At 47.8% G+C, this 19,071-nt stretch overlaps 1 protein-coding gene across 5 annotated transcripts in view; it reads left to right on the top strand.

Annotated features, from left to right (window-relative positions):
* Positions 1–19,071, top strand: part of LOC143963515 (NACHT, LRR and PYD domains-containing protein 3-like) — a 182,835-nt gene that overhangs the window by 135,383 nt on the left and 28,381 nt on the right. For 3 of the 5 annotated variants that reach the window (XM_077473167.1, XM_077473168.1, XM_077473169.1), the window contains exon 9: positions 1,458–2,420. In XM_077473167.1, the coding sequence (XP_077329293.1) occupies positions 1,458–1,677 (220 nt within the window). In that variant the 3' untranslated portion in view covers positions 1,678–2,420. Of the gene's footprint in view, positions 1–1,457; positions 2,421–17,534; positions 17,552–19,071 lie in introns of those variants that run through there. The other 2 variants (XM_077473171.1, XM_077473170.1) reach the window with 2 other exon arrangements.

Below are 19,071 nucleotides of genomic sequence, written 5' to 3'. Positions count from 1 at the left end.
ATCGAGGATCGGGTCTCCCGGGGGGACGGGAGGACCAGTCAGATTGTCGGGAGGCGGCGGGAGGGGGATAACAATCGAGCGGCATTTAGCTGCATCAGTTGTTATCCCTGGAAAACTGATCGCCAGCTCTAAAAAACTGTACTGGGATGATGCCTGAGGCTGTGGGCATCATCCTGGTATAACCCCCAAAATGCAAGGCCGCATATCTGCGTACGCTCGGCGGGAAGGGGTTAAATCAGTGGTGGCTCAACATTTTTGGGGGGCGCAAACAAACTAAAACATTCTGGAAAGACCCCCATCAATTGCAGCCTCAATGTGCCCATCAAACACTGCCACTATACCCCAAATGCTGCCACTGTGCGCATGAAATGCTTCCACTGTGCCCCCGCCCACCGTCTGCCCGGCCCTTACCTTGTCTTGGGTGGGCAGCAGGTGACGGCGGCAGGCGGTGAGCGGTGTCCTCCATTTCTTCCTCAATCTCTTCTGTTCTCCCGTCCACTCCTCCTCTCCTGTGATTGGACACCTGTTAGGCGTCCAATCACAGCACCTGTTGTTTTAGCCAATCAGGTGACATGTAACACAGACCCGGTGCACCTGATTGGCTGAGAGGTGGGTCAGTGTTAGCAAGGCAAATTCATTTATGGAAGCACCACCACTGCTTTAAATTCAAGACATCTTTTGGGCCAAAGAACTGCCCCTCTCTCACACAATGTCTTACACACGGCATGGTGAGAGCGTGCTTTGGTCTGGTCAGTGGTCTCTTACAGAGTGAAGAGTGATGCTGAACTACCTGAGCACTCTCATCATGCTGTGTGTAAATGCAGGTGTAAATCATAATCAGACGGGCAGACTGGCATCACTTACTGTTTAGCAGTCTTGTCCAGGTAATTGGTGAAGCCTTGCACCTGACCGCTGGCTTCATCCAATTAGGTCCTCTAGAATGCAGTGCAAAGCTCACAGTGCATTGTGGGGCGCTCAGCGGATGAATATTCCGCCAAGCTAACCTCAAATTTGGGTGTTTGGTGAGCGGGTGAGCAGGTGATGTTCGGGGGGAACTTTTGCTCGGATAGAACTGTTGGCCCATCTCTAGTGCTGATCAGTCCAGTTCCTGGATTCCGGCTTCTCCTCTCTATAAATCTGGATCACTTCTTAACAGAAAATAATAAAACCCGTCCTGGCTGTTCCAGGGATGGGAATGGGGCCGACCTTCAATATTCTGAATACAATCGTCTCCTCAGTCGGCTCTGCTGCTGATATTGGGATCTGCAGATCTTCCTCAGGTCACATGATCCCAATTCTTCTGTGGATGGAAAGTAGCCAAATTACTAATATGAGGAGTCCCTGTGTAACATGGAATGATATTCACATCACATTCACATATATATGTATTGATGACACATTTCATGGAATGTATACAATGTAATATCTCTGTGTAATTGTACAATTATCTCTTGTAGACGGCCGGAGATTTGTCTGGTGATTGTGTCCCGGTGTTGTGTCTGCTGGACCTCTTCCATGTATAGAGGATCTCCTCACCGACACCTCGGACTTCTCTGCAACCCTCTAAAGGAAAGTCTTCTACTCTTCATGGATATAATGGTCGCCTCCCATTGTGAATTCCCTCTTCTCCCCTCTGTAGGATTCCACACTTTCCAATATTATCAATACTTACTATGATGGTGATGAGGATCCGACTTGTTATTAGGACTCGTTCATGGCGGGAAAAAGACATTTTCTAAAGTTTGTCATTAATAAAAGCTGACTGGAGCAATTACTAATACAGAGAAAGAGACCACATCTTCCTCTTACTGCTGTCCTACTCCTCTCCATCCTCCATACTCCTCTTCATCCTCCTCTCTACACTCCGCTCCACCCTCCACACTCCTCTCCGTCCTCCACACTCCTTTCCATCCTCCACACTACTCTCCATCCTCTCCATCCTCCATAATCCTCTCCATCCTCCACACTACTCTCCATCCTCCATAATCCTCTCCATCCTCCACACTCCTCTCCGTCCTCTTCTTGGGTGTAATAAAGTGATGTAGCTCTATCTAACATATACGTCATTCCCGGCTCCCAGTGTCTCTCTGCAATTGCTTTCTCCGTGTTGCTGACATTATCTTGTATAAGAACAGAGTCCGTTCAGCCGCTTCGCCTTTCACTGACAACTTGCTGCAATTTTTATTATATCATCTAAATGGAGTTATCCACCGATTGTTCTGATTACATTTCATGTCTGATATATTGTATATGAGGATCATGTATTATTCCCGGAGGATTTCATATCATGGATCATTACCCAAAGGGACTGATTGATTATTTGGATACCAATATTATTACCTGGTTATTGGAAGGTGTTATTCTCTATAGATTTACCCCATTGAGGTTTTTTACTCATCAATAAAGTTTTGTATATTTTATTAATTGTATTCTGTGATTCTGTATTTTTTTTCCCAAATTCTTATCTTGTTCTCCACAGCTGATACACTCTCAAATCTCCCTTCCTCCTCTCACCACTCCCTTCCCCCTCTTACCTCTCCCTTTCCCCCTCTCTACTCTCACTTCCCCCTCTCCTCTCCCATTCCCCCTCTCCTCTCCCATTCCCCCTCTCCTCTCCCTTCCCCCTCTCCTCTCCCTTCCCCTTCTTCTCAGCTCTCCCTTCCCCTTCCTCTCACCTCTCCCTTTCCCCCTCTCTCCTCCCTTTTCCCCTCTCTCCTCCCTTTTCCCCTCTCTCCTCCCTATTCCCCCTCTCTCCTCCCCATTCCCCCCTCACCTCTCCCTCCCCCTCTCTGCATTATGTCCTTTCCTTGGACTCTCCCTGCCCTCTCTCTATATTTACCACATAATATGTTCCTTCCATATACTGTTTGTAAATATGACATGAAATACATTAGTGTTTCCTATATATTAGCCCCAAGTTAGATGCACAGAATACAGGTGGACCATTGAGGACACCTACTGGTGGGTGAAGAAATTGCAGCCCAGTCCAATCACACCTTGCTATGGGTAGTAAGAACGTAGGTGCAGGCAGGAGAAGCAGGAATCTCCTGAGGTCTCTGGTGAAGCACCTTCCCCTTCTATGGAAATATGAGTCTGTCAGAGCTGCAGCCAAAGCTATAGGTAGGAATAGGGAAGAGATGTCTGTGCTGCGGGCAGTTGGAATAAGAGACTGACAGATACCGTCCCCTCCACCTTGTGATACAAAAAACAGTCACTTCCAGCACTAATAGGTCTTCCAAGGTGAGGAGTAGGGATGAGCTTCATGTTCGAGTCGAACACACATTCGACTCGAACATTGGCTGTTCGTCCGTTCGGCGAAATCCGAACATTTTGGTCCGTTCGTGTCAAATTCGCGTGACGCTCACAGCACACAATGCACTGCGATGGCGCAGTGCATTGCTGACTCATGATTGGCCAAGCATGCACTGTGACCCTGCATGCTTGGCCAATCGCAGCGCCAGCAGCGAGGAGAGCCATGATTGGCCACAGGCAGGATGCCTGTGGCCAATCATAGCTCAGGCTGTGTAGTGCACGCCCCACACTATATAAGGCCATTGTGGCGGCCTCGTGTAGTGTGTTGGCGTCTGAAGCAGTGGGTGTTCTGTGTACCTTCAACACAGTATACACCGATCGTTTTTGGCTGATTTCCTATCTTGCTGTTGTGTAGTGGTTATTGTCTGTGCCCTGACCGCAGTATACACCACTATATTCACCTCACCTATATAGCTAGTGATCTATCTTTAATAATATAGCTTGCAGTCAGTAGTGTTAGGAGATAGTGCGTGCTGTCTGCGTGCTCTGTACCCAGTACATACCGCTATATCCACCTACATAGCTGTTCTCTATTTGAGCCCAATTGCCATCTGCAGGAGTAATTGGAAGTTGTGTGTGCCTCCAGCACAGCACAGTATACATCTGTATATACCCCTTTATCTCTGGTGTTCTATAATAAAGGCATCTGCAGGAGTTAGTGGGTGTTGTGTGCCTCCAGCACAATATAAACTACCCAACTGCTGTTTTACCCAACTCCCTTCAGGCCATTACCATGTCTGGAAGGCCAGCAAGGAGAGGCAGACAGGCGCGAGCCGATAAAAGAGGGCAAGCAGGCTCTGTGTCTAGAGACAACAGTGCTGTTCGTGGACGCGGTGCATTGTCATCAGCACGTGGCCATGGGACATGCTTGTCCTTTTCGGCAGCTGGACATGTTGAGCCGCAACTTGCCAACGACTTGGTAGAGTGGATGACCAAGCCCTCTTCATCCTCCTCATCCTCTCTCACCCAGTCTCAGGGTACTAACAAAGCAGCTGCCAACGCATCGTCTTCCCTCCTCTCAATGTCATCATCAGTGACTCCTTCCCTAGACCCACCACGTCCTCCTGAGGAGTCTCCTGAACTCTTTGAGCACAGTGTTGGGTACATGCTCCAGGAGGATGCCCAGTGTTTTGTGGGCTCTGGTGATGACACTCAGCTAGAGGAAGGCAGTAGCGTGAGCGCAGAGAGAGGGGATGCTCAAGAAGGACAGCAATCTGGCAGTCATGTTCCACAAGCTGCAGCATACTGCCAGGTTTGCTACAGCGATGAAGAGGGAGGGGATGATGAGGGCACTGACTCCACGTGGGTGCCTGGAAGGAGAGAGGAAGAGGAGGAGGAGGAGGAGGAGGACACCAGGCAGCACACCGACTGAATCACACCGCAGAGCTCCGCCTGTGCAGGGCGCTGCCTCTGCGCGTTATTCTAAAAGTTCTTTGGTGTGGGCCTTTTTTGAGACGAGTGCATCAGCTCGCACCACTGCTATTTGCAACATATGTCTCAAGCGTATCTCACGTGGCCAAAACATCAGCCGCTTGGGCACCACATGCTTGACCAGACATATGTTGACCTGCCATGCAGCTCGTTGGCAAGCATACCTCAAAGACCCACACCAAAGAACAAAGCGGACCTCTCCTTGCTCCTCATCAGCTGGCATCTCCAACCCCACTAGACCTTCAGTCCTCTCTGAAACCTGCTCTGAGAGGAATGAATGTGTAGAATTAGGTGTGTCACAGCCAAGTGCTTCCGGGAACTCTGCTAGCGGTACACCCACGTCCGATTATAGCAGGCAAATGTCCCTGCCCCAGCTGCTGGACCGGCGAAAGAAGTTCACTCCCAGCCATCCACATGCCCAGCGGTTGAATGCTAGCTTGGCTAAATTGCTAGCACTTCAACTGCTGCCTTTTCAGTTGGTAGACTCGGCCCCCTTCCGTGAGTTTGTACAATGTGCGGTTCCTCAGTGGCAGGTCCCCAAACGCCACTTTTTCTCACGGAAGGCGATTCCGGCTCTCTACCGGCATGTGGAAGGCAATGTCCTTGCCTCGCTGGACAGGGCGGTCAGCGGTAAGGTGCAAATTACCGCTGACTCATGGTCCAGCAGGCATGGACAGGGACGTTACCTGTCTTTCACGGCCCATTGGGTCACTCTTCTGGCAGCTGGGAAGGATGCAGGACAAGGTGCAGTAGTGTTGGAGGTTGTTCCGCCACCATGCCTCCAAAATGCTACTATTGGTTGTGACACACCTCTCTCCTCCACCCCCTCCTCTTCTTCTTCCTCCATGGCCTCTTCCAGTGCTCTGTCCTCAGAACCAGCGGTGCTTCGTAGGCGTTCCAGGGGATACGCAAGTACGCAGGAAAAACGATGCCATGCCGTGCTTGCGCTGGTTTGTTTGGGGGACAGGAGCCACACTGGGGCGGATGTTTTGTCAGCTCTGCAGGGGCAGGCTGAGAGGTGGTTGACGCCATGCCAGCTTAAGCCAGGAATTGTGGTTTGTGACAATGGCACCAACCTCCTCTCCGCCCTCCGACAGGGACAACTGACCCATGTTCCCTGTGTAGCTCACGTCCTTAACCTGGTGGTGCAGCGGTTCTTGGGCAGGTACCCCGGCTTACAGGATGTCCTGAAGCAGGCCAGGAAAGTCTGTGTGCATTTCCACCGATCATTTAATGCCTGTGCTCGGCTGGCTGAGCTCCAAAAGGAGTTGAACCTGCCCAAGAACCGCCTTATATGTGACATGCCCACCAGATGGAACTCAACGTTGGCCATGCTGCAGCGGCTGCACATGCAGCAGAGGGCCATTAATGAGTATCTGTGCGACTACGGCACCAGGACAGGGTCAGGGGAGCTCGGTTTTTTCTCACCACGCCAGTGGGGCATGATCAGGGATTGAATGCACTGTCCTGTCACCGTTTGAGGAGGCCACAAGGATGGTGAGCAGTGACAGTGCATGCATCAGTAACACTGTACCTCTTGTCCACCTCTTGGAGTATACGCTGCTTGGAATAATGGACAGGGCACTTGAGGCAGAACAGAGGCAGGAAGAGGAGGACTTCCTTGCCTCTCAAGGCCCCCTTTATCCAGACAGTGTTCCTGCTGTGCCACCCATCACACAGGAAGAGGATGAGGAGGAGGAAGAGGAGGAGGAGGATGATTGTGTCAGCATGGAGGTGGAGGCTGGCACTCAGCATCAGCAGCAGCAGCAGCAGTCTTGTAGGGATGATTTACAGTCCCAAGAAACACGTGGACTTGTACGTGGCTGGGAGGAGGTAGCTGCGGATCATGTTGTCCTTAGTGACCCAGAGGACTCCGGACCGAATGCTTCAGCTAACCTACGCTGCATGGCCTCTCTGATCCTGCAAAGCCTGCAGAAGGATCCTCGTATTCTTCGGATCAAGGAGAGGGACCATTACTGGCTGGCCACTCTCCTTGATCCACGGTACAAGGGTAAGGTTGCCGACCTTATCTTGCCATCGCAGAGGGAGCAGAGGATGAGACATCTCCGGGAGGCCTTGCAGAAAGGTCTGTGCAACGCATTCCCAGAGACTGGGAGGTTACAAACTCCTGGACCTGGACAACGTGTTGCTGAGGCATCGGTCAGAAGGAGCGGTGGAGAAGGTGGCCGTCTGACTGATGCTTTCAGACAATTTTTTAGTCCGCAGCCCCAAGGTATGATCGGTTCCAGCACCCATCGCCAGCGTCTGATTTACATGGTGCAGGAATACCTAGGGGCAAGGTCAGACTTGGACACCTTTCCCACTGAAAATCCTCTGGCTTACTGGGTCTTGAGGATGGATCACTGGCCAGAGCTTGCACAGTATGCAATTGAGCTACTGGCCTGTCCTGCATCCAGCGTTCTTTCGGAACGCACCTTCAGTGCTGCTGGTGGCTTTGTTACCGATCACAGGGTGCGCCTGTCCACCGAATCAGTTGATCGACTGACCTTCATCAAGATGAATCAGTCTTGGATCACCCACAGCTACCAAGCACCTGAAGCTGATGTAACAGAATAATATTTTTTGAAATATCACATCCCTTCAAGACTGCCTATGCTGATGCTGAGTTACTGTCCTGTTATGTTGATTGTCTATCCTCTTCCTCCTCCGCTGATATGTTGGAAGAACATTTCTGGTTCTGGTTGATGCCATCAGCCCAATTTTTCTGCCCCTGTTTAACAGGGGCGTTTAAGTACAATTTTTGATGCAATGCTTTGCAGCAGGGCTAATTCCTGCAATCAAACAAGAGTATATGGGAGAGATTGCAGTGTGGTGGCACCAGCACCAGTGCCTAAGGCCCAATTTTTCTGCCCCTGTTCAACAGGGGCGTTTAATTACAATTTTTGATGCAATGCTTTGCAGCAGGGCTAATTCCTGCAATCAAACAAGAGTATATGGGAGAGGTTGCAGTGTGGTGGCACCAGCACCAGTGCCTAAGGCCCAATTTTTCTGCCCCTGTTCAACAGGGGTGTTTAATTACAATTTTTGATGCAATGCTTTGCAGCAGGGCTCATTCCTGCAATAAAACTAGAGTATATGGCAGAGGTTGCAGTGTGGTGGCACCAGCACCAGTGCCTAAGGCCCAATTTTTCTGCCCCTGTTTAACAGGGGCGTTTAACCAGTTGCCGACCGCCGCACGCCGATGTACGTCGGTACAATGGCACGGGCAGGCATAAGGACATACATGTACGTCCCTTGCCTCCCGCGGGTCGGGGGCCCGATCGGGCCCCCGCCCGGTGCCTGCGGCGGTCGGTATTCGTTCGGGAGCGATCCCGGACGAGGGGACGGCCATTCATTCATGGCCACCCCCTCGCGATCGCTCCCGACGAATAGAAATCCCCGGTGACATCACTTCCTCTCCTGTAATGTAAACACAGGAGAGGAAGTGATGTATTCTCTCCTCCGTGTCGGTATTTTTCGTTTCCGACACGGAGGAGAGCGGATCAGTAAGTTGCACCAACACTCTACACACACAGTAGAACATGCCAGGCACACTCACACCCCCCCTTTACCCCCCGATCACCCCCCCAATTACCCCTGCCCCCCAGTCACAGTGACACCAATGTCATTTTTTTTTTTTTTTTTTTTGCATTGGTGTCATTTGTGACTGTAATAACTGTTAGGGCAGTTAGAGTTAGCCCCCTTTAGTTCTAATGTACCCCCCTAACCCCCCCAATAAAGGTTTAACCCCGTGATCACCCCCCGTCGCCAGTGTCACTAAGGCTGGGTTCACATTGCAGCGGTTTATGAGAACGAATGTGATTCGCACCGCACTGCAGTGCAAATCACATCCGATCTCTGTGCGATTCGAGTTCAGCCATTCGCCGCACCCGCCGCACCCGCCACACCCGCCGCACCCGCCGCACCCGCCGCAAATTCGCACGGGACCCTTTTTTTGGCCCGCAGCAGAATCGGATCGCATGGGTGTTCACACCATGCGATCCGAGTTTGCAGATCGCACTGCGATATGCGAACTGATCTGGGGGTGTCAGTAACATTTCACTGACACTCCCAGCAGTTCGCATAGGGCAGTGTGAACTGCCGCCGGGAGGCATGCGATGCGGGAACCCGCCGCGGATTCGTGGCGTTTCCGCATCGCTCCAGTGTGAACCCAGCCTAATAAGCGATCATTTTTCTGATCGCCGTATTAGTGTCACAGGTGACGCTAGTTAGGCAGGTAGGTATTTAGGTTCGCCGCAGCTTTTTATAGCGCCAGGGACCCCCATATACTACCGCATAAAGCCCCCTGATTGCCCCCTAGTTAACCCTTTCACCAGTGATCACCATATAACTGTTACAGGTGACGCTGGTTGGTTAGTTATTTTTTTATAGTTTCAGGGCACCCGCCATTTATTACCTAATAAAGGTTTAACCCCCTGATCACCCGGCGGGTGTCATTTGTGACTAATAACTGTTAGGGCAGTTAGGGTTAGCCCCCTTTAGTTCTAAGGTACCCCCCTAACCCCCCCAATAAAGGTTTAACCCCGTGATCACCCCCCGTCGCCAGTGTCACTAAGGCTGGGTTCACATTGCAGCGGTTTATGAGAACGAATGTGATTCGCACCGCACTGCAGTGCAAATCACATCCGATCTCTGTGCGATTCGAGTTCAGCCATTCGCCGCACCCGCCACACCCGCCGCACCCGCCGCAAATTCGCACGGGACCCTTTTTTTGGCCCGCAGCAGAATCGGATCGCATGGGTGTTCACACCATGCGATCCGAGTTTGCAGATCGCACTGCGATATGCGAACTGATCTGGGGGTGTCAGTAACATTTCACTGACACTCCCAGCAGTTCGCATAGGGCAGTGTGAACTGCCGCCGGGAGGCATGCGATGCGGGAACCCGCCGCGCATTCGTGGCGTTCCCGCATCGCTCCAGTGTGAACCCAGCCTAATAAGCGATCGTTTTTCTGATCGCTGTATTAGTGTCACAGGTGACGCTAGTTAGGCAGGTAGGTATTTAGGTTCGCTGCAGCTTTTTATAGCGCCAGGGACCCCCATATACTACCGCATAAAGCCCCCTAATTGCCCCCTAGTTAACCCTTTCACCAGTGATCACCATATAACTGTTACAGGTGACGCTGGTTGGTTAGTTATTTTTTTATAGTTTCAGGGCACCCGCCATTTATTACCTAGTCTCACTAGTGTACCCCTAAATTTAGGGGTGTCTACTTTCCAAAATGGGGTCATTTGGGGGGGTTTGTGCCATCTTGGCATTTTATGGCCTTCAAAACTGTAACGCCCTTAGAAAGCCTGAAGGCGGTGCTTGGTTTTCGGGGCCCCGTACGCGGCTAGGCTCCCAAAAAGTCCCACATATGTGGTATCCCCGTACTCAGGAGAAGCAGCAGAATTTATTTTGGGGTGTCATTTCACATATGCCCATGGCATGCGTGAGCAATATATCATTTAGTGACAACTTTGTGAAAAAAAAAAAAAAAAAAAAAAAGTTTGTAATTTTCCCGCAACTTGTGGCAAAATATAAAATATTCCATGGACTCAACATGCCTCTCAGCAAATAGCTTGGGGTGTCTACTTTCTAAAATGGGGTCATTTGTGGGGGTTTTGTGCCATCTTGGCATTTTATGGCCTTCAAAACTGTAATAGGTAGTGAGAAGTGAACTCAAAAATTTACGCCCTTAGAAAGCCTGAAGGCGGTGCTTAGTTTTCGGGGCCCCATACGCGGCTAGGCTCCCAAAAAGTCCCACATATGTGGTATCCCCGTACTCAGGAGAAGCAGCAGAATTTATTTTGGGGTGTCATTTCACATATGCCCATGGCATGCATGAGCAATATATCATTTAGTGACAACTTTGTTAAAAAAAAAAAAAAAAAAAAAAGTTTGTAATTTTCCCGCAACTTGTGGCAAAATATAAAATATTCCATGAACTCAACATGCCTCTCAGCAAATAGCTTGGGGTGTCTACTTTCTAAAATGGGGTCATTTGTGGGGGTTTTGTGCCATCTTGGCATTTTATGGCCTTCAAAACTGTAATAGGTAGTGAGAAGTGAACTCAAAAATTTACGCCCTTAGAAAGCCTGAAGGCGGTGCTTAGTTTTCGGGGCCCCATACGCGGCTAGGCTCCCAAAAAGTCCCACATATGTGGTATCCCCGTACTCAGGAGAAGCAGCAGAATTTATTTTGGGGTATCATTTCACATATGCCCATGGCATGCATGAGCAATATATCATTTAGTGACAACTTTGTTAAAAAAAAAAAAAAAAAAAAAAGTTTGTAATTTTCCCGCAACTTGTGGCAAAATATAAAATATTCCATGAACTCAACATGCCTCTCAGCAAATAGCTTGGGGTGTCTACTTTCTAAAATGGGGTCATTTGTGGGGGTTTTGTGCCATCTTGGCATTTTATGGCCTTCAAAACTGTAATAGGTAGTGAGAAGTGAACTCAAAAATTTACGCCCTTAGAAAGCCTGAAGGCGGTGCTTGGTTTTCGGGGCCCCGTACGCAGCTAGGCTCCCAAAAAGTCCCACATATGTGGTATCCCCGTACTCAGGAGAAGCAGCAGAATTTATTTTGGGGTGTCATTTTACATACGCCCATAGCATGTGTGAGCAATATATCATTTAGTGACAACTTTGTGTAAAAAAAAAAAAAAATTTTTTTTTTTGTCATTATTTAATCGCTTGAGGCAAAAAAATAAAATATTCAATGGGCTCAACATGCCTCTTATCAATTTCCTTAGGGGGTCTACTTTCCAAAATGGGGTCATTTGGGGGGGTTTTGTACTGCCCTGCCATTTTAGCACCTCAAGAAATGAGATAGGCAGTCGTAAACTAAAAGCTGCGTAAATTCCAGAAAACGTACCTTAGTTTGTAGATGTGACAACTTTTGCGCAAACCAATAAATATACAATTATTGACTTTTTTTTAACCAAAGACATGTGGCTGAATACATTTTGGCCTAAATGTATGACTAAAATTGAGTTTATTGGATTTTTCTAATAACAAAAAGTAGAAAATATCATTTTTTTTCAAAATTTGCGGTCTTTTTACGTTTATATCGCAAAAAATAAAAATCGCAGAGGCAATCAAATACCATCAAAAGAAAGCTCTATTTGTGGGAAGAAAAGGACGCAAATTTTGTTTGGGTACAACATTGCATGACCGCGCAATTACCAGTTAAAGCAGCGCAGTGCCAAAGTGTAAAAAGACCTCTGGTCATTTACCAGCAAAATGGTCCGGTCTGAAAGTGGTTAAGTACAATTTTTGATGCAATGCTTTGCAGCAGGGCTAATTCCTGCAATAAAACTAGAATATATGGGAGAGGTTGCAGTGTTGTGGCACCAGCAGCAGTCCCTAAGGCCAAATTTTTCTGCCCCTGTTTAACAGGGACATGTAATTACAATTCTTGATATAATATTTCACAGGAGGGCCCCTTCCTGTGCCCACCCAGAGTAACGGTAAGGACTTATAGTGTTGTGGCACCAGCACCACAACCACCAAAGGTCAATTTTTCTACCACTGTTCAACAATGGCATGTAATTACAATTTTTGATATAATCGTTCACAGCAGGGCGCTCCAGCGCCCACCAAGAGTCACTTTGAGGGCTTACAATGTTGTGGCAAAACCAACACCTTGTTCCGCCATTTCTGCAGAGCATATAGGGCAGGCCCCTACTTTCAAACATCCAATTTACAAAATCTCCTACTTGCAAACGGAAGGAGACAACAGCAAGTGAGATGAAAAAAGATGGACGACAAAACTAATTATACAGGGGTGATAACCCTTCCCTATGTTTTCCAAAAAGCTTAAAAATAGTTTTTTTGACTGGAGCTACACTTTAAAAATGTACCGGTTGAAAATTACAAACAGATTCAAATTAACACAACAAACCTACACAGTCCCTGTCTTGTTTGCACCGCCTGTATACTGCTGTTCTGAGTATATAGGGCCTGGGGGCCACACACATTTCCTTTTTTTAAAATGGGTACAGGGTTTCCCTTAATATGCGTACAAGACCCAAATAGGCTGGTAATGGGCAGGGAGGGCTACCCATGCCATTTTTCTCAATGATTTTCAACCATATTGCAGGAACCAGATATAACATTAAAACCGCAAGCAGTTTTAAATGGTGTTATTTCCGTTTAATGTAATTTTGTGCAGGGACTGTTCTAAACACGGGAAACACGTGGCACTTCACAGGCATACTACAGACACCCCCCAGGTACCATATTTAAAGGAAAATTTCACTTTTTTTTCACTTTAATCGTCATTAAAATCAGTGCTCCTGCCAAAACGGCCATTTTTAAAAACATTTTAGGCATTGACCCATGTCCCCTGGGGCAGGAGCCAGGTCCCCAAACCCTTTTTAGGACAGTATCTTGCATATTAGCTGTTAAAATTAGCACTTTTAATTTCAAACGTTCGAGTCCCATAGACTTCAATGGGGTTCTAACGTTCCTTCGAATTTGGGGTCCGTTCGAAAGTTCTGGTGCGAACCCGAACCGGGGGGTGTTCGGCTCATCCCTACCCAGTAGTATAATGTTCCCAAAAAATGCATTGTTAGCAGGATCAGACCAGATACCTGCCAGCACCTGCATTTAGCCCCTCCGCCCAGTATCAGTAGATCACTGTCACTTACAAAACACAGCACACAAATATGCAGCGTTAGTAGAGTCACGCCTGATCCCTGCTAGCGCTAACAGTTATTTTTTTGTAGCGATTCAAGCAGTCTCTGACACCGGGTGCTCTTTTACCTAGGAGTCGCACTAGCTGTACCTATAAATTTAGAGGCCAAAATGTCAGAGGTACACTAGTGAAGAGGCCTACATGTTGCTGAGCATGACAGATGAGAGTGAAGGGGAAGCCTCATTGTCAGATTCAAGGTCAGTATACAAACCCGTAGAGAGCAGTGGCACCCTGACAGATAGCTCTGATGACGGATTAGTGGTCCCTGCTAAGGTCAGACATACCCGACCCCATTCTTCTGTCGCTGATGTGCAACAACCACAGTTCCTGTATGGAGCAGAGAACCAGTACTAGTGCCGCTCATGCTTCTGGTGAACACCAGCAGCCTCGTACATTCTGGTCCGAGACAAAACAGCACTGCAGTCACACTTGGTGATGTGGCAAGTCCCATAAGTGCAGTTCAAGCTGGTGCAGTGACTAGCACAAGTAGTGCCCTGCAGCCACCAAGAGTTCTAGCACAGGCAAGTAGAGCCCATAGTGCCCTTCCTGATGTGTCTGCAAATCCTGATTGGCAGCCCACCACTTCTGCAGCGCCCGTACTTCCCCTATTCACTGGCTAACCCAGAATTCAGGTGGAAACAGTGGATTTTACTTCCCTTGACTTTTACGAGCTGTTTTTCACGGAAGATCTGTATAGATCTATTGTGGACCGAAGCAATTTATATGCTGGTCCATTTATCTCCGCAAATCCCCATTTGACCCTTGCCAGAGAATTTCACTGGAAACCTATTACGGTTCCCGAATTTAAGACTTTTTTGAGCCTATCCCTCATGAGCATTACTAAAAAGTGTGAGTTGCAGTCATATTAGTCCATTGACCCAATTCACCATATGCCTGTATTCTCTGCTTCTATGACCAGTACTATATACAAGATGATCTTGCAGTTTATGCACTTCAACTAAATGAACTCTGACGTCCTCGGGTGACCCTGAATACAAACCGCTCCACACAATTTGGCCCCTTGTAAACCACTTTAACCAACAATTTGCAGGCTTGTTTATTCCTGATCAAGTTGTCTGTGTTGATGAATCCCTGATTAAGTTTTCTGGCTGCCTTGCTTTCAAACAGTTTCTCCCCAGCAAGCGTGCCAGATATGGGGTCAAGATGTATAAGCTTGGTGACAGTGCCACAGGCTATACATATAGTTTTCTGGTTTATGAGGGAAAAGACTGTGGAGCCCCCCAACTGCAGAGACTACATAGGGAGCAGTGGTAAAATTATTTGGGACTTGGTGTCACCACTTGTACTTGAACAATTATTACACAAGCGTGCCAACTTTTAGTCACCTTTTTGACTTTGGAATTGGTGCATGTGGCACTGTGCTATCTAATTGCTGGGGCTTCCCACAACATCTTGTAGTTTCCTGACTTAGACGGGATGAGAGAGATTGCTTGAGGTGCAATAAATTGCTTGCAGTGAAGTGCAGATATTCCTAAATTTCCAGGAAGAGATCATTACATTTTCCAGATTTCCTATTTCCAGACGATGCTGTGGCCCAACTTCCCAATGTAAATACAGTAAGCCGGCTGCGTGAGAGACATTTTCTGGATGTCCTCCCTGGTACCTCTACCCAAAGAGCACCCTGAAACAGATGTTGTGTCTGTAGAAAATGAGGATATAGGCCTTACACCCTGTCGAGTAGCTTAAGGCAGAGCCCGGAATGCAGGGAGCGGCCTCTCGTAGACCTCTGACTCAGGAGGCCCTGGTAGAGATGACAGGGGCTCGGGAGCACAGAGGAGCACAAGTGCCTGACTGGATGGTCGGTGTAGGAAGCAGAAGACCGTTGATAATGGGAGGTGTCCTGTAGTCCAGCAGCGGAGTGCAGGTGATGGCAAGGTACAGCGGACAGCGGGAGGAGTCCTGTAGTCCGACAGCAGAGTGCAGGTGGCTGCAGGGTAAAGCGGACAGTGGGAGGAGTTCTGTAGTCCAGCAGCGGAGTGCAGGTGCAAACAGGATATAGCGGGAAGTGGAAGGAGTCCTATAGTCCGCAGCAAGAGATAAGAGGCAACAAGACACAGTGGAAGACAACAACCGGGTACGTGGCGGACTGGGAGCTGTTCTGTAGTCCAGCGACGATAAACAGGAAACTGGCAGGTAGCAGAGTAGTACAACGGTCCAGGTCAGGCACAGGCGAGCAGATCAGGTACAGAAACGAAATCCAGAAGAGTAGTCGGATAGGAAGCCAAAAGTCGGGGGCAGGCAGCAAACAGCGAAGTCAGGAACAGGCCGGGTTCAATACGGATCAGGATACGGATCAGGTGAATTCAGATACAGGATACCAGAGTACACGGGAACGCTGTTGATCGGGCAGCAAGGCAGCAAAGCAAGGATCCACTTTAAATAGCGCTATTGGCGCCAATTGCATCAAACGGCCGCGTGCGCACCGCCGACCGCGATAGCGCTCTTCTTGCACACAGATGATCTTCTGCGTCTTACGCCGCTTGGATGCCCGTGAGAAGGTTCTTCCTGACATTGCCCCCCTCCAATGGGCAGCCTCCGGATGCCCAACTGGGACATCTTACCCGGGTGAGATCTCTTAAAGGCCAGAATCAACCTCTTGGAGTGGATACCAGTCTCTGGTTCCCTGGAGTTCTCTTCTGGCCCATACCCCTTCCAATTCACCAGATATTGGACTTGGTTGCCTCTCTTTTTGCAATCTAAAATCGCTTCAACCTCAAATTCTTCCTTACCGTTAATAAGCACAGGTTCAGGGGGACCAACGTTCCGATTGGTGAAGGGGTCCTGGATTGAGGGTTTTAGGAGGGCCACATGGAACACTGGGTGGATACGAAACGACTCCGGTAGTTTCAGTTCATAGGCCACGTTATTAATTTTCCTGGTTACTGGGAAGGGACCCACAAATTTTGGGCCCAGTTTTCTGGATGGGCATGCCAATTTCAAATTCAGGGTAGACAGCCAGACTAAATCCCCGGGTTTTAAATCAAGCTCCCCTCTCCTCTTTTTGTCAAAAGCCGCCTTGTTGTGTTCTTGGGTCCTTGCCATTGTCTCTTGAAGCAGCTTGTTTTTTTTCTCAATCAAAGGTTTATTGAAGCATATTCAGTGTTACAATAAAGAATATAAAAATAGCCGTCCTTAATAACAAAGAAAATAGTGACATTGGTAAAAGTACAAGTCTTGCAAATGTCATATAGAGTCTGGACAACGACATAGTAAATGCTAGGTTATGATATATACAGATAACATCAGAGTCATTAAGACTGAATATGGAATGATGTTCTTGACAAGATTGTCAGGGTTAGCGTATATCGGATTGGGGAGTTTATGGGATGGGGGGGTGTATTGCACCAAAGGTTTTTGGTTATGGTAACTTGTTCAGACCTCATTAATTTATGACCTTATTGTAAACTTGGTAATTGATAGGGGTAGGTAAATCATTGGGTAAGTAATTGGTAATCAGGAGATAGAGTGAATAACAGCCAAGGTTGCCCTGTTTTATTGAAGTTTAAGCTGTTTTCTCTCTTCATGGCCACAATTTCTTCCATTTTAAAGATATATTGTACTCTATTTACCCAGTCTTTGATTCCTGGGACTTTTGTGGATTTCCAGAAAATGGGTATGAGAGTTTTGCCAGCAGTAAGTAGGTGTCGTGAGAGTGACTTTTTATATCTGCTTAAAGTAGTGGGTACTAAGTTAATCAAACATGCGGCCGCATTTAGTTCAAGTTTGGTATCCGTGACGTGTTTTATCCAGAATTTAATTTCATCCCAGTATGCCCGAATGGATGGACATTCCCACCAGATGTTCAAGAAGGATCCGGTGTGAGTCTTACAACGCCAGCATATGTCCGAGGTTGAGCGGAACCATCTCCCGGCCCTCTGTGGTGTTATGTACCATTGCGTAAGGATTTTGTAGGATATTTCCTGATATCTAGAGCTCAGAGAGCATTTGTGTGTCATAATACACGCCTTTTCCCATTGCTTCTCGGAGATTTTAATTTTGAGATCTTGTTCCCATTTCCTCTTATGTTTATAGTTATCAGCATGTGCTATCTGATTCAGCTAAGCATATGCAAGAGATGTGGTATTCGATACCTGTGATCCTTTGAGGCATAGGGACTCTAAGTGTGTCAATGGAAGGCGGTATTGAGATTTGTGTTTGCCGTTGATCAGGAAGTCCTTCAGTTGTGTATAGAACCATAAGCCGGGAAATGATTCGCCCACCTCGGAGCGGAGTGCTGCAAATGACTTAATGTTCGGGCCATTCATGCAATGTGAGGTGAGAAGGTTTTCCATGGTATATTATGCTGCAGGCCTGGTGCAAAATCAGGATTGTTAGCGATGGGTGTCAATGGTCCCGGTATGGAGGCAATTTTATATGGACCTACTATTTTGTGCCAAATATAGATTGTATTTGCAATTAGTGGGTGGTTTATGTGTTTGTTTGTCTTGGAGTGAAGTGTCCATGGATAGAAGAGAAGTTGGTATGGGGATAGGTTGTTTTCCAGTTGAACCCAGTCTTTATTTGGGCCGTTACAATGCCAGTCTATCAATCTGGTGATATGCGAAGCCTGATGATATTTTTTGAAGTCTGGTAGTCCTATACCCCCTCTATTTTTGGGTAATGTTAGGAGACGGAAATTAATTCTTGGTTTTTTGTCTGCCCAGAGAAAATTTCTTTGTACCGTGAGGAGTTTTGTGAAGAAGGTTCCTGGGATTCTAATGGGTAGGGCATTAAACAGGTAGAGGAGTCTGGGGAGTATTGTCATCTTTAGGATTGAAAGTCTACCAAACCACGAGAACATGCAGCTTGTTATTGGTGCAGAAAAAGTTCAAGGTTTCCCGAGCCGCCGGAACTGTACATTCTGGAATGTTGTTTGATAAGAACAGAGAGTAAAAACCATAGTTCGCAAAAAAAAAGAGACTGATTCATTACAGAATGAACGGAGTTGTTGTAGGCAAACTCGGCAAGTGGTAAAAGGGATACCCAATCGTTTTGCGAAAAGGAAGAATAACATCGCAAATATTGCTCGAGGGTCTGGTTTGTTCGTTCGGTCTGGCCATTGGTCTGGGGGTGGTAGGCAGAGGAGAACGAAAGGTCAATCTTCAGGGACTCACACAAAGCTCTCCAAAATTTAGACGTAAATTGCACCCCACGATCAGAAACAATGTTTGCAGGTATACCGTGGAGTCTTACAATTTCCTTAATGAAGATCTTTGCGGTCTCAGGGGCAGAAGGTGTACCCTTCATGGACAGAAAATGAGCCATCTTGGAGAATCTGTCAACGACCATAAAGATAGTGGTGTAGCCTTCTGACGGTGGTAATTCAACAATAAAGTCCCTGGAAATCATTTTCCATGGCCTTTCCGGAATAGGGAGTGGTTTCAGCAACCCCCAAGCTTTGGTCTTGCTACCCTTGTTCTGGGCACAGGTGGTGCATGATTCAACATAAAGCTTGCAATCTCTTAGCAGCTGAGGCCACCAGAAGGTGCGTTGAAGGAGTTCGACGGTCTTGTGTACCCCAAAATGGCCGGCCAGTTTGTGGTCCTGGCAGGATTTAAGAACAGCAACCCGTAATTGTTGAGGCACGTAGATCTTATTTT

The sequence above is a fragment of the Lithobates pipiens genome, unplaced genomic scaffold, assembly GCF_037356315.1.
Source record: "Lithobates pipiens isolate NorthernLeopardFrog02 unplaced genomic scaffold, aLitPip1_a1.2 Scaffold_8, whole genome shotgun sequence".
Lineage (NCBI taxonomy): Eukaryota > Metazoa > Chordata > Amphibia > Anura > Ranidae > Lithobates > Lithobates pipiens.
The sequence above is the reverse complement of the archived record's forward strand: the minus strand, read 5'-3'. Positions and strand labels throughout refer to the sequence as shown.